General features: G+C 37.6%; 1 protein-coding gene across 1 annotated transcript in view; it reads left to right on the forward strand.

Annotated features, from left to right (window-relative positions):
- The window catches only part of GYS2 (glycogen synthase 2), a 59,950-nt gene extending 35,453 nt beyond the window's left edge, over window positions 1-24,497 (forward strand). Inside the window, exons 8-16 of the mRNA XM_030804441.1 lie at window positions 679-785; window positions 1,455-1,514; window positions 1,997-2,075; window positions 2,855-2,968; window positions 14,397-14,523; window positions 18,595-18,690; window positions 20,614-20,777; window positions 21,849-21,929; window positions 24,042-24,497. Of these exons, the coding sequence (XP_030660301.1) occupies window positions 679-785; window positions 1,455-1,514; window positions 1,997-2,075; window positions 2,855-2,968; window positions 14,397-14,523; window positions 18,595-18,690; window positions 20,614-20,777; window positions 21,849-21,929; window positions 24,042-24,263 (1,050 nt within the window). The 3' untranslated portion in view covers window positions 24,264-24,497. The remainder of the gene's footprint in view (window positions 1-678; window positions 786-1,454; window positions 1,515-1,996; window positions 2,076-2,854; window positions 2,969-14,396; window positions 14,524-18,594; window positions 18,691-20,613; window positions 20,778-21,848; window positions 21,930-24,041) is intronic.
- The last annotated feature ends 2,087 nt before the right edge of the window (window positions 24,498-26,584 follow it).

Below are 26,584 nucleotides of genomic sequence, written 5' to 3' on the forward strand. Positions count from 1 at the left end.
TAATAAAATGAGGAGAGAAATGCCTATTATACATGATTATTAGTAGTATATTTAAAGCACCCAGCACAGTGTCTGCTATCCCAAAAGTGCTCTTCATGTACTTGTTTCTTTGCTTTAGGGCTAAAAACCAAAATATAACATCATGAGAATCAAGACATTTAGCAGAAAGTGTAAATAATCTGTCATCAATCAACATGAATAAGCAAAAAATTGAAATATTATTTTAGCTTTTACCAAAGCTTAAATCTTCATTAAACTTCCAATCTGAAATTTTAAAGAACTAATTTTGGTCTTCTAATATTAGCTCTCATTCATGCTATTTTTTTAACCACAGAAAAGCACAGTGTCATCAATAGCAATTGTTATGTATTCTAGATGGCCAAAGGCACGAAAATATTTTGTTTGAATTTTCAAACTGTTAATTGACAAATACTGATTGAAAGTCAATTTGTTCATTGACAAGTACTGACTGAAAATTTAAAATTTATTTTGATTTTAATTAAAATTTCTGAAAAAGTCTCAGGAAGGTGAATATAATCTCTGTGTGAATCATAAATAACTATACCTTTTATCTACTGATATTTTAAAACTCTACTTTTCAATGTTTAAGTTCCATCTATCATACTTTTTAAAAATCTTTGATAGTTGACTCTGTTGTGTTTTCTAATTCCTCATCAGATGCATAAAAGTGACGTCACTGTGGTGGTGTTTTTCATTATGCCTGCCAAGACAAATAATTTCAACGTGGAAACCCTGAAAGGACAAGCAGTGCGAAAACAGCTGTGGTAATCTCACGTCCTGTGAATGTTCTCAAACAATAAACGTAAAAAGATTTCTTTTAAGTGAATGATATCTCATGTATCGCCTTGAACTTTGTTTTTTCCTTAAGATTATTACAGACAAATAATACTTGACTCTCTTTTCATCGTGCTACTATTTTAGATTATCGTAATGTTTATAACATTATAGGTGTTACACAAATTTTGGAATGAGCTACCATTGAAGGAACAAGGCCCTGTAGAAATCTTTAAAGATGAGTCAAACATTTTTTAATTTTTATTGTGAAATTCTAAAAACATATCAAGTAAAAAGCTTAGTAATATGACCCCCTGTATACTCATAGTTCAGATTCAACAATGATCAACGAATTCCCGTCTTGTTACACTGATACCTCCATCTACTCCCCTTCTCTGCTCTCTAACCTATTCCAATCATCATGAAGCAAAAAAATTTTAAGCTCTTTGTGCTGGCCATGTGTTCTGTTGCCTCAGCTCTGGAGATGTCAACTTAAGCTGAATTGGCAAGTAGTGAAATAATAGAAGAGACTATAAAAAAGATACCTGTAATTTCAAAGAATGTAATTTCAAAGAATGTCAACAAAACAACAGCATTATCATGACAAAAATTAAACATTGTCGTACTGTTTAAATGATAAATCTTTCTGTGTCAAACAGGGATGTTGCGCATTCTGTGAAGGAAAAGTTTGGCAAAAAACTCTATGATGCATTATTAAGGTAGGTGCTTGAAATGCTTTGTACTTCAATCACTTAAGGCTTCACTATTCAAACTTAACAATTTAGACATCATAACTTATTAATGTTGTTCCAAATATAAAGGAATTAATAACCTTTGAAAATGTGTTATGTCATGTGAACAGTGTTTTACCCTTCATTTGACAAAACTTGTAAACAGCTGTACAAATAAGAACACATTTATATGCAGGCAAGTTCTAATTCAATGATGAACTCATTAAGGCTTGATATGTCAATCTGAAGCTGAGGGAGACTTCATGAGATTTTAATTCAAAATATATATTGACAATGTGTATTAAATATGTACTTAAATATTAAGTCTATATGAATACATTTACTTAATAGAATAATCAACATTATTTATTAAAATACATGAAATATATAATATATAATCTGATGCTTAGGAATCACTGAATTAGTGCCAGCTGTTTTTACTTTTGTTATTAACATTTTTTTCCCTGCAGAGGAGAAATTCCTGACATGAACAATATTTTAGATCGAGATGATCTAACAATTATGAAAAGAGCCATCTTTTCAACTCAGGTAATAAGGAAAAAAGCACCCACCATGTCCCATAGTTATTAAATTCTATCTAATCAGTATTTTAATTTATTGGAATGTGCTAATTTGGAACACTTTTAGACCTGAGGCTAGAAAAGACGTTCTTACATAGTCGCTTAAATGATTACTTTGGACATTTTTTCATTAGTGGTTTTAAGCGCTCCTTTAAAAAATCTCATGAAACTTGTCTTTCCACTTGCTTACAAAATTATTTTTGAATCAATATATTCAATATAAAAATTGTGTATAATTTAGTAACTACAAAAACGTCCTAAATATTTCCAAAACATAGAATTTGAGTCACATTAGAGAAAAGAATATTTCTTAGTTGAGTGGAATTATTACAAAAGAGACAAAACAAATGTGTTAGGCTTGCATCAAAATGTTTGTTATAATAGGGAAGAATCAGGTACTGGAGGGGAGCCTTGCTAAAAGAAATCAGTAAAGTTCATCTTAAGTCAAGACTTCAGGACACCTTTGTATTCCAAATAAGTCCCGGAAGCAATCAAGGAGTCCAGGTCTCTCATATAGTAGCTGCAGGCGGAAAACAAAAGCTTCATGTGTTCATAGTATGCGAAGGAGATTCTTCAACCCATATCTTCCTTTGAAACACACACAAGACTTAGTCATCATCATTAGTGCCGTCTCAAAAGACTGAAGGTGTGTGAAGGTTGGATGAAATGTCAATGACCTATTGTTGAAATTAGTCACCCTTATTAATTCTTTCCGCAACTGACATTTCCTTCCCTCTCATACTTCAGCGACAGTCATTGCCCCCAGTGACCACGCACAACATGATTGATGACTCCACCGACCCCATCCTCAGCACCATTAGACGGATTGGACTTTTCAACAACCGCACAGATAGAGTCAAGGTAGAACTAATTGTTCATGTGGGGAACTTCAAACTTACATAAAACATATTTTCTGAGAATTTATTAGCTTTCCTTAGTTGTTTTTACATCTACAAGAAATATTTTAAGTGTTTCAGAGGAAAATTGGTTCAGTTTCTTGTCTTGGATAACTAAAGTATAATGAATATTTTGGTATAATTCTTGAAAATTGAAGCATATTCATAGCTTTGAGCTATAATTATAGCATTTATTTCCACTGTACAATACTGCTAATAAGCATAACGAAATTACTTACTTTTTTGTTTTGGTTTTTTTTTTTTGAGATGGAGTCTCACTCTGTCGCCCAGGCTGGAGTGCAGTGGTGTGATCTGGGCTCACTGCAAGCCCCACCTCCCGGGTTCACGCCATTCTCCTGCCTCAGCCTCCCGAGTAGCTGGGACTACAGGCGCCGGCCACTGCACCCGGCTAATTTTTTGTATTTTTAGTAGAGACGGGGTTTCACCGTGTTAGCCAGGATGGTCTCGATCTCCTGACCTCGTGATCCGCCTGCCTCGGCCTCCTAAAGTGCTGGGATTACAGGCGTGAGCCACCGCGCCCGGCCAGAAATTACTTACTTTTTAATGATACCAATTATTCTAAGAATTATTTGAATGAAGGAATCGTTGATATTAACATGAATAGTGTTTGTTTCTTTCTAATAAAGTTCAACTTAAGAGGATAATATGAGGAACTTCCAGTTTCAGAGAATGTGGCTGATAATGTTTTTATATAATTTTCTATAGAGCAATTCATTCTTTTGACTTGAGTTTCTACAGTGACTAGGAACAATGTTACTTGCTGAGGGCATTTATATGAATAAGAGCTGGTTTCTGCCACTGTGGAGCTTAAACTATATGATGTTTACTGAGGGCCTGCTGTATTCCAGGCATGGTTTTGGATATAGAAGACAAAGATGAACATGCAAACAGATAATTGCTTACCTCTACTAAGCTCCGTCCGCTAATGTTTAAGATCAAATGGGCACAACAGATCCTTTCAAATGATCCCATTTTCACTTCTTTCTTTCATTTTTAGCAGATGACCTAATTGATAATTAAATAAATTATGAACTCCTTCAGTGTCCCCCCCATGCCGGCCTCACATATAGATTTTGACCTATCCTTGCATTTTTTCCTTCAGGTTCTTACAACTATCCTAAGATTTCAATCCCCACATCCTTAGGAAACTTGCCTTGTCTTTTTTCCTTCTGTTGTATCGTACATTTCATTCTTATCACTAGCTTCTTCTCTTGCTATCTATAAGTATTCCTTAAATTTCTCCATGTTAAAAAAATCAAACAAATAAATTTGGCCTTCACCCTCTTTCCCTTTGATGTTTTTACAAAACCATGGGAGAGATGGTTGCATGTAGAAAAGGTCATCCTTAGTGACTGATGGATACTGGGAATAAGAAAGAGGGAAAATTCAAGAATAATAGCCTCTTGGCTTTAGTATTTAACCAATGCTTCCTAAAAATCAAAACAAGTCTTTCGCCGAAACTGGTTTGAGGGTCATGTCATGAACTGAGTTCGATTTCTGATGAATTGAGCTTGAGGTACATGTGAGATATAGAACTTGAGATGTTTAATGGGCACTGAGAAAACATAGGCCTGGAGCTTATGAGGGCAACCTTGAAGGAGAGATATTGGTGCATGGGCAGCAGTGGACATCAAGGAATGATAACCCTGACACACTCAAAACCAGGTTGAGGGCTGGGTGCGGTGCTTCACACCTATAATTCCAGCCCTTTGGGAGGTTGAGGTAGGTGGATTGCTTGAGCCCACGAGTTCAAGACCAGCCTGGGCAACATGGTGAAACCCTGTCTCTACAAAAAATATGAAGAAATTAGCCAGGTGTGGTGGCACACGCCTGCAATACCAGCTACTAGGGAGGCATAAGTGAGAGGATTGCTTGGGCCCTGGAGGTAGAGGCTGCGATTGTGCCACTGCCCTCCAGCATGGGTGACAGGGTGAGACTCTGTCTCAAAAAAACACAAAAACAAAAATAAAAAAGACTAGGTTGAACGAGTAGAGAAATATGTCAATCCAAGGAAACTTCAAGATTTAAGAGAAGATTAGAGGAAGAAAAGTCAGGGAAAGGAAGAGCAGAAAATAAAAAGAAAAATATTTCAGAAACTGAGGTAGGAGAAATTTTCTTAATTGTAGGAAGACCTCATGATACAGTATTAAATAACATAAGCAGTTTATAAAATGTTCCATGCTGTGGAACATTTATATCAAACATATCCATATGCACATATATGGCCCTAGGCCATAGAATTGTTACTGAGATGCCAGGTTTTTGATCTGGGTCCCCTTGCTCATGGAGCAGAAAGCCAGTTACTGAGAAAATGAGTATTGCCAGGGAAGAAGGCTTTTTTGGGTGCTGCCGCCTAGGAGAATGAGAGATCAGCCTCATACTCATCTCCCCATCTGACTAAAATTGGGAGGGTTATATAAGCTGGGAAGGAATGTAAAACAGGAATTAGGAAAGGATAAAGAAGCAATCATGAGGAATGAGGGGTCTGGCATCTCATTGTCTGGGTGTGGTGATCTGGTGAGTTTCAGTCCCTTACCTGAGGATCAGTTTCCTGAGGGAGGAACTCAGATGAGACAAATGTAAATTTCAAGTTTTAAGATCAGAAGTGTCAGTTTCTATGTTTATTTAAACACCCGTGAGTATTATTTCTATAGGACAATGGGGCCACTTTCATTATAGGTGGTTTTTATTTTCTCATTTGTGTTTCTGTATTTCTGAAGTATCTACACCTAGCACACCTCCTATAACAAGTGAGCTACATCCCTGGGAATGCAGGAATGTATCCATCAAGGTGAAAATAATACTAAGGGATAGAAATAATTTCTAAGAGACACAAAAATCTATCCCTTAGATTTTTTAGTATTATTATATCCACAGAGACTTATACTTCATTGCAGAGTATGTCAGTGATAACTAGGCCTCATTCTCATATAGTTTAACCTAAGCTGGTCTTTCTCTCTCTCTCTGTCTCCTGGAAAGGAAATAGTAGAGGCAGGGAAAGTTTATTTCCCTGTAGACTTCTGTTTTTCTCAGAACATTTTGTGTTCCACTTTTATCTAAATCTATAGATCTTTTTCTGAGGATCTGTCTGCTGCCTGGCACATGTTACGTACAATACACGCAGATAGAAGGGAGGGATGAGGGAAAGTGGGAAAAGGAGAGATGGGTCATGAGGCTGGCAATAGTTCATGCTTCCCTGGCTCTTGGGAAGACTGAGGCTGGAAGGTTCCTTGAAATTGGAAGCTCTAAATGAAGAATGCCTTGCTGATCTGTGTTTTAAAAGTGTTTTACATCAATGAAACAATTTTCCAGGAATGGAAAAGTACCTTATTTCCTAAACACACTTAACACTTTCATACCTCTGTGTCCTTCCTAATGTTATCATCTCTTTCTGAAATACTCTTATCTGTTATTCTAACAATTCTTCTGGGCTCCAACCTAAAAGTGATTATTTCCTTGCTCCTTCCCCTAACACACATTCCTCTACTCCAGACAGGAACGGTTGTTTCCTTACCTGCATTCTGGAGACACTTTATATCTACTATAGTTATAGGAGTGATTACAATAAATTGTGTTTTTAAAAATGTTATGTGTCCGTTTTTCTAGAAGAACTCAGTTATTTGAGGCAGCAATCATTCTCATACATATTGTCTCTGTTTAGGTTCTCTGAGAAGCAGACGCCAAGGTGAGATTAGATATGCAAAGGACTAATTAGAGGAAAGCCCTGAGAAGGATGAAGGGGTCGAAAGCAAGTACAGGCAGGGAGATGCAGGTCCTGCAGGTCAATATACCCATGAGGAGAGAGCAGGAAGGAAGGATGATGTAGGAAGAGCCACAGACTGCAGCCCAGATTTAAAAATGCCTCAGTCTGTCCTTCCTCCCTCCCTCCCTCCCTTCTTCCCTGCCTCTCTCCCTTCCTTCCTTCCTTCCTTGCTCACTTCCTTCCTTCCTTCCTCACTTCCTTTTTTCCTTTTCTCCCTCCTTCCTTCCTTCCTCCCATTCTTCTTTCCTTCCTAGAAAGGAAAGTCAATGCATTTAATAAAAAAACAAGAATTAATAAAAATTGGCTAATACACAAAAAATATACACAGAGCAGCAGCACTTGTGCCTCACACAGGGGAAAAGCAGTGGTCCAAGACCACTCAACATGGCTTTTCAGTTAATGGAAGAGAAAAAGGAAAACACACATACACATGTACACAGAAAAATAGGAAAAACAGTTTTCAACAGTGCAATCTACAGCTAACACAAATTCAGAACTATTTTACAGTGCTTCATTTCTTAATACAAATGAAGCCTATTTTATGTGTGTGTGTGTTGTGTGTGTGTATACACTGGTTTACTGTTAACTTATTTTAAATATATTAGTGTTAATGTTACTACATACCACTTTTTCCTGTATTCAGCAACCTTTCCATTCTGTTTTACCTTTATATGTACCTCCCACTTACCAAAATAGTTTCAGATTGGCAGACAGACAGGTGTCTGATTCTACGAGCAATTGAATATGGATTCCTATTAATAGGGACAGGGATTCCCCAAACAAAAATTGCCCATTAAAGGCACCTGTTGGGCAGAAATGACTTCACACTGGTACTTGTTTCTGCCAGTCCTATAAGTTAGGAGCAGCTGCTGCAACAGATCCAGAGGGAAGGCAATTGGTGTTGTCAGTCAAGATTCCTGGGGCTAAGATCTCTAGAAGGAAAGCTGAGCTATATTTCCAGGTCTGGCAGATCTATAAAGAAGGCAGCAGACTAAGTCCATGAGGACTGTATTTAAATCCCTGACACTTATCAATTTTGTAAATTCACTTAATCTCTCTGTACCTCAGTCTTCTCATCTGTGAATGGTGATAAAATAACCCCACACTCTTAGAACTGTAAGGATTAAATTAGACATAGGCCAAGTGCAGTGGCTCCTGTCTGTAATCCCAGTTACTCAGAAGGCTGAGGTGGGGGGATCACTTGAGGCCAGGAGTTTGAGGATGCAATGACCTATGAATGTGCCACTGCACTCTAGCCTGAGCAACAGAGTGGGACCCTATCTCAAAAACAATCATAAATAGGTGCTGCATTGAACAGCTTTGCACATAGTAAATATATAATAAGTATTCGCTTCTTTTAGTTCTTAGCCCAGTATCTGACACACGACAGCAACTCATTATTTTTAGAAGACAGATGTGAATAGAGTTTGGTGAGAGGTGAAGAAAGTGGATTTATCTTCTCCTGCAGGATTTGGTAAGACGTTTTATAAAAGAGATGACATGTTAGCTAGATCTTGATTAATGATCTGGAATTCGTCATGCAAATAACAGGAAAGGGGACTCACCAGGCAGAGAAAAAAAGTAGAGGAGAAGGCACAGAGATATCAAAGCACATGATGTTCATAGGGTGAGTGGAGATGAAAGTTTGTCTCATAATTTATGTCTACACAGTTAAACTCATGAATATTTTGAGATGTTCATTTATTATCATAAGGCAGTCACAGACACACACACAAAATAAATGTACAGCACCTTCCTGACATTTACTATATACTCAGAGCACTGAGAGAAACTCCCATCAATGAAGAATTAGGTATATATTTTATTAACAATTCTTTAAAAATTTGGCAATAACTTAGGCCTGTGCTGATTTAAGTACCTATTTAATCACCTGCTTAAAGAACTCTGTAGAGTGGTTCTAAACTCTCAGAGTGCATTGATTAGTTTTTGATATGAATGTCATTTGATTCAGCAAACATTGCAGATCATTTTGAATTTGAATTTATTTATCATTTTGCCTTAGCTACGTAGTGTGGTGAGGAAAGCCCAGGCTGAAAATTTCATGTCTCAGCTCTGGGCTGCCATGGTGTAAAAATAAACTAACTTCCTGAGAACTTACTTCTGTCCTGGAATAAATAAAGAGTCAGACAAGTCTTTGTCTCTGTTTCTTGTTTTGTTTTTCCTACTGATCTAGGTAGGGCCTGCTGTGAGCCAGGAGCTTTCTTGGGGGCTTTTGTATACAGGATCTCATTTAATCCTCTTTATAACCTTCAGCTGACCTCTAATATCCCTTCCTCATCCCTGGGCTTCTGCAATTGGCTGGTTTAGGGCCAGAGCAGCTGTTTTCTTATTTTAGTTATGCTGTCATTCTGTTTGGCTGGGAGCAAAACAAATGAACCATGGTGTTTTCATGTTCCAAAATGGGCTTTGGAGAGTGCAACTTTTCCTAAGCTTGGAAACGCTAAAGTAGACACAATGCTTTTCAAATCCCCCTTTCTTGTTCTTTGCCAAGAGAGTACAACGGGTTGCCAATTTGATGATTGCCCAGATACAGTATCTGTGTCTTTTGTCTTTTTTTGTAATGAGCTACTTTGCACATAATAGGAACTCAAATCATGTTCTATGAATGAAAATATTGTATTCACTTTTACTTTGCCATTTTGTAATTTCTGTGATTGAATTCTTAAGTACTGGGGTTTGCATATCATTTTATTCTTAAGTTTAACTTATCTCCTACTTACGGATCTGCTGAGATATAATTAATGTTTGCAATGTCCTTGAGGATCCAAGGGGTAAATCTCTCCAATAAAACGAGATTTCAGACTTTTTTTTAACTTTAATCCTTGGCATATGATAAGATTATAAAGTGATAAAATCAATTTAAAATTGATAATTCAATGGCCTTCTTTATGTCTTATCTTCTTTACCAATTGCACAATGCCACTAAGATTAAATGAGGAATATGTATATTTATAATATATAAAATATTATACAAATATAACAGTAATTGTTACATATCCAAGTTAGGGTTTTTCTTCAACGTAATCTCTTCTGAGGAATGTATACTTATTATTTCATGAATAAACAAGAGAAGCGTAGTGTGCTTGTGTAAAAATAGTTTGTCTTCTCTGTCTTTTTTTTTTCTTTTTTTTTAAATGGAGTCTCACTTTCTCGCCCAGGCTGGGGTGCAGTGGCACGATCTCCACTCACTGCAACCTCTGCCTCCCAGGTTCAAGGCGATTCTCCTGCTCCAGCCTCCTGAGTAGCTGGGACTACAGGTGCACACCACCCCTGGCTGAATTTTGTATTTTTAGTAGAGATGGGGTTTCATCATGTTTGCCAGGCTGGTCTCGAACTCCTGACCTCAGGTGATCTACCTGCCTTGGCCTCCCAAAGTGCTGGGATTACAGGAGAGAGCCACGGCACCCGGCCTGTCTTCTTTTCCTTTATCTTTCCTTTTCCTTCCAGAACAATTCAGTTCTAAAGCCATTTGGTGGGCAACACAAGGTAGGTATCTGCACTAGAACAGGGAGGGTGCTGTGGAAGTCCAGAGAAAGGCATCAGAGTCCAAGCAGTTTGAGAAATGTCTACACAAAGAGGAGCAGCCTAAAGCAGTGTCAGAGCCAGAACAGAGAGAGGAGGGCATCTGTGCATGTGAGGGAGTGTATGGAGAGAGATTAGTTACACAGAAGAAGATTGACCTAATAAGTAGCAAATTAAAGGTAGCAAAAACCAGGGGTGTGTGTGTGTGTGTGTGTTCTTTATCTCTGTCTACTCAGAGCACCTGCGGGAAGTAATAGGCCAATGACAATGAGCACACCTAGTAGCCAGGTCTTGATTGCTAAATACCATTTGCTACTAAAGGGAACCAGGGCTGCCTTTAGAATTGGCTGATTTTAGAACTGTGACAGGCAAAGTACAAAATGAGCCTGGAACTTCTTGTGTCAAAAATCAAAGAAATGCTCAAGGAACAATGAAGCCTTGTTAAATGTATACAGAAACAAACTTGAAGGAGCTCCCACTGGCCAAATCATGGACAATTTGAGTGTCAAAATAAATAAAGATAGTAAAGAATTAGGATGCATTGAATAACATAAGGAACCAGAAGTCCAATACAAATATTAATTAAAAGTTTAATTAGGAATGAGAGATTTACACAGCTTCAAAATAACTGCCTCAATACTTGTTAATAACAAAGAGTAAAAAGAATAACTTTATAGTGGAGAAGCCCAAAAGGCTTGGCCTTAATCAAGAGATCAAAATAAACATCATCATTAATGAAAAAAATAGAAAACCTTTACCACCTGATTAAAATGCAATGAAAACAACACAGCGCCACTTCTGTGATACATCTGCCAAAGATGTGTAAACTAAATCTAATTATGAAGAAGCATAAGACAAACCCGCATTGAGGGACATACGTCAAAATAAATAGATTATAGTCTTCAAAAATACCAAAATCAGAAAAGCCAAAAAGCCCATGAACTTTCCCAAATTGAAGGACTCTAGAGGGATGTGACAACTAAATGTAATATGTAATTCTGAACTGGATCCTTTGGTTTAAAAATCACTGTTTGAATCATCAGAAAAACTTAAATGAGGTTTAAGAATTATACGGTAGTGATGGATCAATGTTAATTTCCTGACTTTTATTTTTGTGTAAGATTATGTAAGAATGTTGTTGTTTGTGTATTTCCCACAATACAGTTTATGAATGGTTCTGAAAATATATGAATTCCCTTCATATTGTACTTGGAACTTTCTGTAAATGTGGGATTCTCAATACTTTTATATCAGATATCACTTATTTTCAATAACCCCTTAGGTATGGGTGAGGCTGAGAGATTAAAATAGCTCAGTGATAACTGTAGTAAGTGGGAGAAATGGGATAATTCATTCACACAGTTAGCAAGTTAAATAGCCAGTCTAGTCACAACTTTCCAATTATAGCCCTGTTCTCATCATTAGTAATATTTTGTGCCACTCACAATGTAATGGCTATAGATACAACACATTTTAAGGCTAAACCTGAACTATTAATATTTTTCCATTACTTTCTTGAGTCCAGAAATCAATACACGGTAAATCAAGCCATGATTTGTAGTTATTTGCGTATTTTCATTCTAAGAAAACTCTCACTGCCACCAAGGCCATTGTCAAGCTACCAATGCGATGTCACTGAATTAAAAGACGGAGAAAATAGTAGGAAACAGAAGGATACAATAGCATGTTGGGCAAAATATGTGCCCCTCCCCCCAAAAAAGTGCTGGGCAACATAGCACATTGTGCAAATTAATGGACTATATAGAATTCACAATAAGGAGTATTGTATATACACATTTTTAATAGACTTTATTTTTAGAGCAGTTTTAGGTTCACAGCAAAATTGAACAGAAAGTACAGAATGTCCATGCCCTTGTTTCTGCCTTTCCAGTATGGGCCAAGAACTGGCTCATACAAGTGCACAAGAGCCAGTAGTTAAATGTTCAGAAGCTTTGTGAGCCAATTTTAAATACAGCTATTGCTAAAATTAAATTATATAAATTTAAAAATAAGTCAACTATATTAAATGAAAGGTAATGCTCAAAATTCATCACATCCTAATTATTTACTGCATATTACTATGACCTATGCACTTGAGTCTCTTTATATCTGTCAGATCTTTGTGGTGCAAATGCTTTATAATGATGTGCTACTGCTTTCCCCGTCTCTGAATTCAGCAGCATCATATTGGTAGCTTAAAAATGGCCTTGGTGGTAGTGGGAGTATTTATAGAATGAAAATAGGCAAGCACTACAAATCATGGCTTCATTTGCTGCGTATTGATTTCTGGATCTGTAGACTGTACATTGTGAGTGGCAAAAAAAATATTTTCTCCATGTTCAAAAACTAATATCTGACCCAGCAAAGAATTCACTTGCATTATTGATGAACTCGTGAAGTTTCAACAAATGTCTCTGTTATTTCAGCTCCTTCAACTCATTAGCAAAGGAAATCAACCAACATTTATGTCAGAGCTACATTCAGCCATCAATTGAAACCATAAATTGGTTATGAATACAAAATTTTGGAAAAATAAAAATAGCAAATTGTGAGAATTAATTGACTATATAGAATTCACAATAAGGAGTATTGTATATATCCACTTTTAATAGAGTTTGCGTTTTAGAACAGTTTTAGGTTCACAGCAAAATCGAACAGAAAGTGCAGTGTCCATTTGCTCTCTGCCCCTTTGCATGCATAGACTCCCCCATTATCAACATCCCCCAAAGTGGTATATTTGTTCCAATAGATGAACCTACACTGACACATAATTACCACCCAAGATCCATAGTTTACATTAGGATTCACTCTTGGTGTTATACATTCTATGGGTTTTGACAAATGTATTCATCATCATAGTGTGATACAGAATAGTTTCACTGCCCTAAAAATTGTCTATACTCTGCCTATTCATCCCTCCCTCACCCCTGACGCCTGGAAACCACTGATCTTTTTACTGGTTCCATAGTTTTACTTTTCCCAGATTGTCACACAGTTGAAATCATACATCATGTAGCATTTTCAGATGAGCTGCTTTCACTTAGTAGTATGCATTTACGTTTCCTCTATTTATTTTCATGGCTTGATAGCTCATTTCTTTTTAGCACTAAATAATACTCCATTGTCTGGATGTACCACAATTTATGTATTCATTCACCTACTGAAGGACATCTGTGTTGCTTCCAAGTTTTGGCAATTATGAATAAAGTTGTTATAAACATCTACATGTTATAACATCTTTTGTCATTTGGTAACTGTATACACATCATATTATCTCATTAAAAATTACAACAAATTTATGTACTAATATATATTTATACTTCACTGTCTGGGTTCTTAAATATTTACCAGCACTCTACTGCTTAGAAGCCGTGGTAAACACTTTGGCTTTTACTCTGAGTAAAATGGGAAGCCACTGAACAACTTTGAGCAAAGGAATGACTGACATTTTTAAAGGATCAATCCAGTTGTGTTGAATAGAGACCCTAGTGGAACAGAAGGAAGCAGGCAAGTATGTTAGGAGGTGATGGCCTCTAGTTGATAGAGGATGGTGGTTTGCATGAAGTCCTCTAGCATGATTTAATCTAGATGGCATTCCTAGAACATCTTCCCTGTCCCTTAGCTCCATTTCACTTGAATAACTCATGCTTAAGGCATGTAAGAGTGATCTGTTACATAGGCCCCTCTTCCCTGCTCCAGTTGGGAACAAATTGGTAAAAAGACAAGAGCAATTAGATAGCCAAATATAATGTTTATTGCGTGTCAAAGCTGGACTGGAGGATATAGTTTAGTGTGAGAGCAAAAATGAGCACGCTAACTCCTTATCCTTCAATCTAAGCCTTGGAACCTGAGGGAAAGTTAAATATGCAGCGTAGACACTTTTACAGAATGGAGAGAGGAGAACAAACCACCAAGGCTTTTTTCTTTTTCTTTTGTCTTATCTCTTTTTTCTTTCTGAATCTAGAACATAAGGATTCTATAGTACAGTACTGAAATAACCAAATTGTAGGAGATTTTTCACTTGCTTCTTTTTCTTTTTTTTAAAATTAGAATTTTCCTTTTGTAGGTGATTTTGCACCCAGAGTTTCTATCCTCCACCAGTCCCTTACTACCCATGGACTATGAAGAGTTTGTTAGAGGTTGTCATCTTGGAGTATTTCCATCATACTATGAACCCTGGGGTTATACTCCAGGTATGTGTCATGTATAGAGTGTGGAATGTTTTGGATTTTGCTAGTATATTATTTTATGTGCATATATATAATATGCAAAGTTGATATGAAATTTCTAACAAGATTTCAATTCTTCAGTTTTAAAAAAGTTTGGTTGGATTTATCGCAGGGATTAATTTATGGTTTGTAGATGATTACATAAGAATAAGGATGAAGATTATATAAGTATACCACTGTTTGGGCACATTTTAGGAGGTATGTGAGATATTGCCTCATTGAATTCCAAAGAAAAAGGAATGTGTTATAAAGGTTGTATGTTATTTAGCTATCTCTATCTGCCCCATTTATTAGTGTGAAGGAGAAATTGACTGTAAGTAGGATTAACAAATAATAGTCTAGCAATGTTGTTCTTTAAAAATTATTTTAGAATAGTTCTTTTTAAAATTTAATGAACGTATTTAATATGTAATAGGTAACACAGTCACATGGTTAGGGAAACAAATATAAAAAGGTGTACAGTGAAAAGTCTTCTTCACATTCTTGTGCCTCAAAATAAAAGGTACTAAGAGAGATTAGCAATTCAGTGGTATTGTCAACAATGACATCGTTCCATTCAGAAACTCCTCCTTCTTCACCCTCCTTTGTTATTTTATTTTATTTTTTAACAGATGGTAGATTCTCAGGTTTACTATGTATTTTTTTTTTCTGGACCGAACTGGCATGGTTGCCATTAGCATCAAGAGCGATCAATTTGTATTTGTACTGAAATGTCTAATTAAAAGGGAAACCAATACTTCTTTTTTTTTTTTTCTTTTGAGACGGAGTCTCGCTCTGTTGCCCAGGCTGGAGTGCAGTGGTGCGATCTCAGCTTACTGCAAACTCTGCCTCCCGGGTTCACGCCATTCTCCTGTCTCAGCCTCCCGAGTAGCTGGGACTACAGGCGCCTGCCACCATGCCCGGCTAATTTTTTTGTGTGTTTTAGTAGAGACGGGGTTTCACCGTGTTAGCCAGGATGGTCTCGATCTCCTGACCTTGTGATCCACCTGCCTCGGCCGGTGCTAGGATAGGCGTGAGCCACCACGTCCGGCCACAAATACTTTAAATACATGCCAATGCAAAGAATACAATAATAACTTTTCCATCGCTTATTAATAATCAGAGATTTTTCTGCCCAATGTAAATAAAATTTCACTTGTGATTTTATTTATTTTATTTTATTATTATATTTTATTATTATTTATTTGAGACAGAATCTCACTCTGTCGCCCAGGCTGGAGTGCAGTGGCACGATCCCGGCTCACTGCAACCTCCGCCTCCTGGGTTCAAGAGATTCTCGTGCCTCAGCCTCCTGAGTAGCTGGGATTACAGTCACACGCCAACACACTTGGCTAATTTTTGTGTTTTTATTAGAGACGGGTTTCATCATGTTGGCCAGGCTGGTCTCAAACTGTTGGCCTCAACTGATCCACCTGCCTCGGCTTTCCAAAGTGCTGGGATTATAGGCATGAGCCATCACACCCGGCCTCTTCACTTGTGATTTTTAAAAAGTTCAGAAAACATTTTTATTTATAATTGAGATAGTAAATGTTGCCTTTTGTATCTCAATGTTATCATTGATATAAAGCTCAAGTGAGGAGCAGCAGAGGCCAAGGTTGGGGGGGAATAATAGGCTGAATTATGAAAAGGAAGAATTTTTTCTATTATTTGCATCTTTATCCTAGAATTAAAATACAGAATTTAAAATTCTACAAAAATAGGATCCTGTATTATTTACAGCAGGAACAACATGAGGGCTGGGTATGTTTGGTCATAAGGTCCTATTCTATTGTTCTAGCTTCACCAAGCATAATTTGCCAGCAGCTATAAAAACTTTAAATTCTCTTGGGGAAAATAGACAAAGGATTGTCTTGAAACATGACATAGAAAATATTTGTATCTAACTCCTCCAGGTATCTCTCTTGCAGATCTAAAAATGGCCTACTTTTGTGAAGATGGTGTCTTCTTACTTATGAAATGTCCACATAAATATCTCAAATTGCTTGCAATATACTATCTATCTTTTGAGATACATAAAGCACACATTTCACTGATGAACTTAACACTTTGTTTTTGACTTTGTTCTTATTTCCAGTAAAACAATTTACTGTTGGAAGTATCATGGATAGAGGAGCATACAGCCAAATGCATGAGTGACTGAGGCAATATGGGAAGTCCTTTCTGTCAGGTCAAGAAAATGTTATAGAACTAACAGCTGACTGTCCACCAAAGTGTCATTTTATAGAGCAAAGTTAAACTTAACAACCCAAAATGATAGAAGAGATGTATCTACTGTTTTAAGATAAAGGCCAAAGAAGATGTTACAAAGGATATTATGAATAGACAAATAAGGGAGTTTGTGGAATAGTCCATAGTGAATGAGTCATGCTGTGTTTTACATTAACCAAAGGGAGCTGGTCACTCTTCCCCTAACCTATAGTTACAGAAAGAATGCGACTTCTGGTGGTATACATTTAACATTAGCATATTAGATAACTCCCTAATATTTTTAGAATAATCTTTTTACGTGTTACTAGATCTAACTCAGTCTAGAAAGTATTCATCAAAATGTGTTTTCAGAGAGCCAAATAAATATAAGCACTTATTTCATTAAATTAATTCAATGAACATATACTAAACTTCATGGGAGCCTGGAATTTTACTACATAGTGAATAGATGGCCATTTAATAAACATTAAGGGTCTGTGAACTTTCATGGCATTGTAGACAAAATTTTGTATACATATGTGTATAAGAATATTTCTCTTCATCATCCTCAGCAAACTAACACAGGAACAGAAAACCAAACACCGCATGTTCTCACTCATAAGTGGGAGTTGAAGAATGAGAACACATGGACACGGGGAGGGGAACATTACACACCAGGGCCTGTCGGGTTGTGGGGCGAGGTGAGGGAGAGCATTAGGACAAATACCCAATGCATGCAGGGCTTAAAACCTAGACGATGAGTTGATACGTGCAGCAAACCACAATGGCACGTGTATACCTATGTAACAAACCTGCATGTTCAGCACGTGTCCCAGAACTTAAGGTAAAATTTTTTAAAAAACAAAATAAGAGATGCTCTCCAACTCCCAACTCCCATAGAAGGTGGAGCTGAGTCCAGGAGGAAATCTGAGGAAATAAAACTGTGTAAAAAGAAAAAAAAGAAGAATATTTCTGAAGAGGAGTTCCAAAATGTTCATCAGACTCTCAAAAGGGCTGATAGTCCCCATCCCACTTTCCTCCTCTGCACCACCCACCACTAAAATTAGAAAACCACAACTCCATAGCTATACAGCTAAACCAAGAGGAAATATTTGCAGAGCAAGAGATAAGGTTGCTGTCTAAATTGTATTACTTCATGGGTAATGGGAAGATCTTTTTTTCATCCATCTCCACTCACCAACCAAGGGTAATTCCATTATCAAATATAAATTCCTAAAAATGCAGACATCCTTGAGACTAGTAAAATTTTTAGGACATACCAGTTATTTCCTTGAAAACAGATTTTGATTAAAAGGTGAGGGAGGACCGAAAGAGATCATCCATTTATTGAGCTCCTGAGACAGTGGAAGGAATATGTGCCAAGGAGATTTAAATGGGGGAAGAAGCTGGTCGCATCCAAATCACATTTAACCTACCCCATAAACTTGGCAAGTACTTAGAAACACAGGCTAGAAAGAAGCAAAAAAAACCCAGCTGGGATTGAAGCTGCAGTGGAGCCTGGCAGTTCTGCACAAGGGTTCTGCAGCCAGGTGCTTGACTTCAAATCCCAGCTATACCACGAACTCTGGCTTTGTGAAGGTGGGAAAGTTATTAATTTCTCTGTGCCTCAATTTCTTCAGCTGTAAGATGGGGATAATGATGGCCCCACTTTACAGGGTTGTTGAGAGATTAAATAAGTTAGTGAGACATGTTAAGAGTTTAGTGTTGTGACTGACACAACATGAACATTGCTATTATTAGGAGGACTAGGGCCTTTTCCTCCTCTGAGTGCATACAAGGATATAGGTGCTGGTCTGAAGCCAAGCTTTGGTCTATTTCCCCTGGCAGCTGAATGCACTGTGATGGGTATCCCCAGTGTGACCACGAATCTCTCCGGGTTTGGCTGTTTCATGCAAGAGCACGTGGCTGATCCTACTGCTTACGGTGAGGTTTTTCATCATTAACCCATCCTGGGAAGACATGACCTCTAACCAAACAAAGCACAGGGTCTTTACAGAGCCTAACTCTAAAGTTATCCTGATAATTACACTAATGTTTTTATATTTCTTGTTTAATTAAAAGTCAATTTAGGCTGGGCACAGTGGCTCATGCCTGTAATCCCAGCACTTTGGGAGGCTGAGGTGGGTGGATCACTTGAGGTCAGGGGTTCGAGACCAGCATGGCCAACATGGCAAAATCCCATCTCTACTAAAAATACAAAAAAATTAGCCAAGTACGGTGGCACACACCTGTAATTCCAGCTACTCCGGAGGCTGAGGCACGATAGTCACTTGAACCTGGGAGGCGGAGGAGGCAGTGAGCTGAGATCATGCCGCTGCACTCCTGCCTGGGTGACAGAGCCTCAGGCTATCTCAAAAAAAAAAAAAAGTAGATTTATAAATAGAATTATGTCCTTTGCAGCAACATGGATGCAGCTGGAGGTCATTATCTTAAGTGAATTAATGCGGGAACAGATAACCAAATACCGCATGTTCCCACTTATAAGTGGGAGCTAAACACTGAATACACATAGACACAAAGATGCGAACAATAGACATCTGGGGACTGCTTGAATGGGGAGTGGGGGAAGGGGCGTGGGTTGAAAGACTACCTACCAGGCACCATGTTAATCACCTAGGCGATGGGATCATTTGTATACCAAGCCTCAGCAATATGACATGTACCCATCTAACAAATGTGCACGTGTACCCCAGAACCTAAACTAAAAGTGGAGAAAAAAAAGTAGCTTTAAATATGTGGCCCACAGATAACATAAGAATGCTATTAATATTAATATATTGCCCATGAGACAAACTGCAAAAAGAGTGCAAAACTTGGACAAACTTTGTCCTTTATCTTTTTTCCCCCCTGAATTTTGATCCCTTCTACTGCCTAGAAATGATATTACAATAACCATGGTCTTAGAGTGCATATATTGGTCATTAGCTAGTACATATATTATTATTATTATTATTATTATTGTTATTGTTAATATTTTAAAGACCCATGCCAAGTTAGCAAAGTTCACCTAAATTGTTTAAGATGGCAGAATAATTTGCATACCATTATCTGTCTGCTCATATTCCCTAGCAGCAAGAAAAGTTAGAATGGGATATATTCTCTGCCTATACATTGCCAATTCCCTGGGTCATATATTCTTCCGTTTGTTTGTTTGGAAACACGGTCTCACTCTGTTGCCCAGGCTGGCGTGCAGTGGCCTGATCCTGGCTCACTGCAGTCTCCACATTTCTGGCTCAGGTGATTCTCCTGCCTCAACCTCCCGAGTAGCTGGGGCTACAGGCGAACACCACCACACCTGGCTAAATTTTGTATGTAGAGATGGGATTTCCCCAGGTTGCCCAGGTTGGTCTTGAACTCCTGGGCTCCAGGAATCCACCCACCTCTACCTCCCAAACTGCTGGGATTACAAGTGTGAGCTACCAAGCCTCGGCCTTCCCTCGTTCTTTTATAGGTGTACTGCTGCTCTTTCCTCAGGCTAGATCTGGGGTTTTCAGCCTCAGCTGCACAGTGGGAACACTGGGGAACCTAAAAGGCACAGATATGCAGGCCCCGCCCTGGAAGTTCTGGTTAGTGAGCAACCCCATGGAGGATCACTGGTCCAGCATATCCCTAGACTGCCAGAGTTTTTTTCAGCAAGATCCACTTTGTTGGCTGTATGTCGGTGATGGTTGTAAACCATTAGAAGGGAATTAGGGCCTGAGAAAAGAATAAAGTGGGGGTAATTCCTGAGTCGGACTAGATAATGCATAGGTTTTTGATGGAACCAAAGAGTTAGTAAATCACAGGAGAACAAATGTTTAAGGTTAGTCCTACTCTTACTTGTGCTTTGGCTTTTGTGTTCTTCAGGTATTTACATCGTTGACAGGCGGTTCCGTTCTCCAGATGATTCTTGCAATCAGCTGACTAAGTTTCTCTATGGATTTTGCAAACAGTCACGCCGCCAAAGGATTATCCAGAGGAACAGAACTGAGAGGCTCTCAGATCTTCTGGATTGGAGATACTTAGGCAGAGTAAGCAAGTTTTGATACACACAGCAGACCACTTAAAAAATTCCACTGGACTATAAACATGTTGATTCTAGTCATAATCTCTAACGTTAATCCAATATTGTAATTGTTAAAATCTCAGTGTCTCCATGTACTTTTTAAAATTTAATGAGTTTACAAAGTCCTAAACGTATTTCTTCATGTTTAGTTTGAGTCTATTCATAATAGCAAGTCCATCAGGATGTAGCACTGATCTTACTAGCTATTCCATTGTCACTGCCTCACTTGATGTCTTACTGGTATAAGGAAACATTTTATGAAGTTGAAGAAAACATCAAGAGAAAAGTCCCTACTTTGTTTCTCTCTAGAGAAATAGGGTAATCATATTTCTCAACTGTAGTGAGTAATGGGAATAATACGGTTTTTCAAAATGATGAGTACAGGAAATACCTCCTCTCAATCATGCAATAGGTTTATAAACACCTCGATGCTCACATAGCTTAGCAGTGGTGATTTGATAATAAATGAATTGACTCTGCCTTCACATAATGTGTCTGTTTGCCCAGTGCTGAACACTCCTGGCTGAATGATAGATGCTGCCATTTGCTGAGTATCTGCACACACAAATGCCAGTGCTCATTACAACCTGGATGATTAATTTTACTATCTCCATCTTGCAATGAAGATAGATACACTAGGCTTTTAGAAGTGATGTTTCTTGCCTAAGGTCTGAAGCAGGATTTACACCCAATTTATCTGAAGATTCAGGTCCTATCTTTTTTCCATGCCACACTGCTTCTCTGTGGAATGAAACCAGTGTTTTCAGTCACCTTAATGCTCAATTCAGAGCCCAATATGACCAGTATGGGCATTCTTCCCCAGCATTTTATAGTATTACTTTGCCTATGGGTTGAAAAACAGTAAAACTATAAACTGTAATTTTTTTCCTGAGTCTCAAACTTAGAGTGCATAGATTCTGTCACTTTAAAAAATACATATGTTTCAGAACTAGGAGAATAAGGCCTTATTTAATAACTTGATTATTGAGATATCTAAGGGTTTTTATTCACCTGTGATTTGGCTTTCTATCAATAGTATTACCAGCATGCCAGGCACCTGACATTAAGCAGAGCTTTTCCAGATAAATTCCATGTGGAACCAGCATCACCACCAACGGTAAATATTCAATGTATTTTTTTTGAAAGCTATATTTCTTTTTATAAGCTTAAATAATACATTTAAATTTGGAAGCAGCTATGCACACAAGCTATGATACTTTTTCATAATGTTGAATCAAACCAAAGGAGAGAGAGAGGAACTCACAAATCAGACTGTCTTAAAGCTCTCAAGACAGTTAATTCATCTCATTGGAGACGCATCTCTGAATTAAAACTTTCTCTGCCTTAATGCTTAAAATGGTTATGATGGACATTTATTCTTTGGGGAGTTGTTCAAAAACAAACTGGACTGCTTTAATCGAAAGTGAATTTGCTGTCCAAGGAAGTGTTTAAATATAGGGTGACCGCTTGGCAAGAGTAAAATAGAGTGAGTTCAGCACCCCAGGAGGAATTGAACTAGATGAGCATTTATGTTCCATTCATCAATGCCCACCAGGGTGTCTTCTTCTAAAATCCAACTAGACATTTATGTTCATAAGACTGCTATAGGCCACTTTTGTCATCAGATTCACTTAGCAGGAAGAAGATATGAGGTGCCACTTGAAGCAGGGTAGCGTCAAGCATTTCTCTTTAGTGGGATTAGTCCTTGCAGTAGTCTACATAGCGATCCAAGAGCTAAACATCTTTGGCCCGCTACATATTAGGTGACAGCTTAGGTGCAAGAAGATAAGACCCATACCATTGCAAATGAGATCACCTTAGCTTAGTAGCTCCATGCCCCACAGGAGCCTCTATCTCATGTAAATCCCTGCAAACCAGCTTTCATGCTCCCTGCAAGGAATATGCCCAATTATGAGTCATCTTATAAGAGTCATTCAGAGATTCCCAAACACTCTGGCTCCTCATCAAGTATTTATAGATCTTTCAGTTCAGATATAATTTCTCAATCAGGGGTCACTGTTACCATAAGCAACTATCCCTAATAACATGACTTATATTCCACCTATATCAGGTTTCCACAGGAACAGATCTAGAAAGTTAACCTGAAGTAAAATTTGCCCATAAAAAAGGTGATAAATTTTTCTTAAACCCTAAGGCTACAAATTCTGACTTTCATGTTTATGATTCTAGCATTCAGAGTTGATTGCTTAGCTTATTCAGAGGTGGTCATTCCACTTAATGATAATTCAGCAATATTCATCCATTTATCTTCTTATCTACTTATTTATCCAGTTATTATATCTAATAAGCATTGAGCACCTACTTCAAGCTAGGTCTGAAGTGCAGAACTCAGTTCTTTTGTTGTGTTGCTAACAGGTAAAGTATTTGAACCTTAAAATGACTGTACATGCATGACACGATAATAATGTATAAAGTAATTGAAATACAGAGTGACGAGTGCTATAGCACTTTTACACATCTGTCTCCCCATTCAATCACATGCACTCCAATCATGTTTTTTCATCTGGTTTCTTTAGTGGCATCGTTGTGCCTGATACATAATTAGTGCTCAGTGTGTGTTTATCCAATAAATTATCTCAGTATCTCAAGTAGAAGGGCAAATTAATTAAAGTCTAGTGATATTTTCTCATTAACTGAAATAACAGCACCTGGTGGAATTGTAGGGTCAATTAAGTGACCTGACTTCCAGGATGCCTTCCAGTGGTGGCCATCCATGGCATTTCCAGGCTATGCACACCCAAAAGCTTTGTTGAACAAATTTGAGACTTAGAGACTAACAGTATCAGCAGTGTAAGGTGGCAGTTGACATTAAAGTTTCTGGAGTCATCACAGACCTGGTACAAATCTTTGCTCTGCCATTTATGTGCGGTGGATGTTGGGCAAGTTACTTGACCCCTCTAACCCTCCATTTTCTTCTGTACTGAAAGAAACATATTTATCAGAGTGTTGTTAAAATATGAGATGATAATAATATGTGTATAACACTTAGCACATTTCAGTACTTAATAAAGAAGAGCTATAGCTATATATTGAATGAATCCCTCTTGAGATTGGTGGTATCAAAATCAAAATGAATCAAAGTTTAATAGCACCCAGACTACAAAAGATAGATAACTACTTAAAAAATTGATAGTGCATGCATAGTATTTACATCATTGAAAACCAAGAAATTGTTATGATGTTTATGTCTTATTTTTGTCTTTGGCAGACAGAAGGATTTAAATATCCCAGGCCTTCCTCAGTACCACCTTCTCCTTCAGGGTCTCAGTCCTCCAGTCCTCAGAGCAGTGATGTGGAAGACGAAGTGGAGGATGAGAGATACGATGAGGAAGAGGAGGCTGAAAGGGATCGGTTAAATATCAAGTCACCATTTTCACTGAGCCACGTTCCTCATGGGAAGAAAAAGCTGCATGGTGAATATAAGAACTGAATTCTACATGTGCTGAGAAGAGCTAATTTAAAAAAGCAAAGTAAGACTAATTATTTAAAATAAAAATGCCACAAATTTCATTTTCTCCTTCTCAGTATTACAATGGAGTTTATTCTCTGCCTAAAAAGTGGAAGAAATTGAGTGAATGACAATTTTGTAATCTAGAATAAGATCCAAGTTATTTTCGCCAACTCTTGTTTCCCCCATAAAGTTAGGCATGAGGAGGAGCACTCATTAAAGGCAGAAGATGGAAAAGTGTTTTTAAAATGGTGAATTTAAGTGGTAAGGATTTTCTCTTACTCTGTTTATTTTTAAATTATCATCAGAATCCTTTGCTTACTATTTATGCAGCTTCTCTACCCCACCACACAAATTTCCCATTTCCCCCCTTGAAAACCTTGATCTTACCCATGAATGTGCACTACCTACATATTTTAAATAGCTAGGTTTTTACTGATTATTTTCATTTTTCACATTCATCAGAACCATGATTTAGATGTAGTTTTGCAGAGACAAAATCCATGAGTGCATAGCTATCCTAAGTCCATATTTTGATGCATATTAATGCACATTTATGTCACTTTTGAAATCTAGAATTGATGTTGTAATTAATGTAAGATATTACCATGTGCATGGTACCACCATCTTACTGTAACATTTTTTCTATTGTTTAAATAGAAAGTCTTTTTTTTTTTTTTTTTTTTTTTTTTTTTTTGAGACGGAGTCTCGCTCTGTCGCCCAGGCTGGAGTGCAGTGATGCAATCTTGGCTCACTGCAAGCTCCGCCTCCTGGGTTCACGCCATTCTCCTGTCTCAGCCTCTCCGAGTAGCTGGGACTACAGGCGCCCGCCACCACGCCCGGCTAATTTTTTTTTTGTATTTTTAGTAGAGACAGGGTTTCACCGTGGTCTCGATCTCCTGACCTCGTGATCCGCCTGCCTCGGCCTCCCACAGTGCTGGGATTACAAGTGTGAGCCACCGCGCCCGACCTAGAAAGTCTTTTTTAAAATTTGGTCAATCTTCATAGATGATAAGTTGTTAAATCCAAGTAAATAAATACATTAATATTTAATAACTTAACTTTCACTGATAATGCCCTGTTTCTTCATAGATAAGTTGTTAAATCTAAGTAAATAAATACATTAATATTTAATAACAACTTTCACTGATAACGCCTTGCTTAAAAATTGTTTAGACATTTGAATAACGTGGGAAGCAGCTGTTATGAATAATTCCTAGGGAAGCTATCGTTTTAAAAAATATTTAGAAAAAAATAGAACATCTATTCAGTTGTAATAATGACAATGTCTCTTAACATATTCTGTGATGTGCATAGAGCCACAGTTGAATGATTATTAATTTAGCCGATTTATATTTTAAGTGTAATTAAGTCTAAATTGGCAACAAAACAAAAACAAAAATCACACTCTTGGATTGCTTTTTTTCTAACTAAGTAGTTGTTCACTGTGAGTTCCATTTAACTCACAGTGAGTTCCTTTATTGACATATCAATTGGCCTTGTTCTGAAGAGGCTCTAAAAATGTTTTGGTCTTCTCAGTGCTGGATTATTGATCACAAAAATGGAGTAGCAGCAATGACAAGGTGTCAGATGGTTCAAGACCATTGGAAAACTGTAATCCAGCCCTCCTATTGCTCCATTAACTAGAAAAAAGTAGAAAACTGTTGGATACAAGCAGCAAATCAGACCAAAATGGAAGATAGCTGGAAATTTGCTTTACTTAGATGTCCAGAAAGAAGAGAAATAATTGACCTAAAATCTAAACTTTGACAAATGCCCTGTGGATGCCAATTAACCGAGCATCTGCAAAGCAGTTTGAAATGCTCTGTACTGGAGAGTAGAAAAAATATGAGATGGAATTATATTGTAGGCTCATTCGCTGAAGTACCAGAAAGATCTTGTGATAAATGAGGATTCATTGTTACAATAACCATGAAAATGTATCCCCAGTAAACTAGCTTAACGTGTCTATTCAAATGATACTCTTGATTGGTAACTGGTTGCTTGACTGTTATTGAAAACATGCCTACACAGTAAAATACCTGAAGATGTAAGTGCTTTTTGTTCAATGAAATAATAATTTGATGATAATGTGTGTACAAATGATAGGGCACATGGAATTTAACTGACTTGCAAACACCTGGCTTTGACAGTGTGTGTAGGAATCACCTTCTATCCTGTACTTGGTCCCCTGTTTAGACAGCTGCTGCCAGGTGACTCCATCCCTCCACTCTAGTCATTTCTTCATCCTTTTCCCCAAGACTGACAAAAGCTGGTGAGGAGAAGCAAATATGATTGTTACT

The sequence above is a fragment of the Nomascus leucogenys genome, chromosome 23 (assembly GCF_006542625.1).
Source record: "Nomascus leucogenys isolate Asia chromosome 23, Asia_NLE_v1, whole genome shotgun sequence".
Taxonomy (NCBI): domain Eukaryota; kingdom Metazoa; phylum Chordata; class Mammalia; order Primates; family Hylobatidae; genus Nomascus; species Nomascus leucogenys.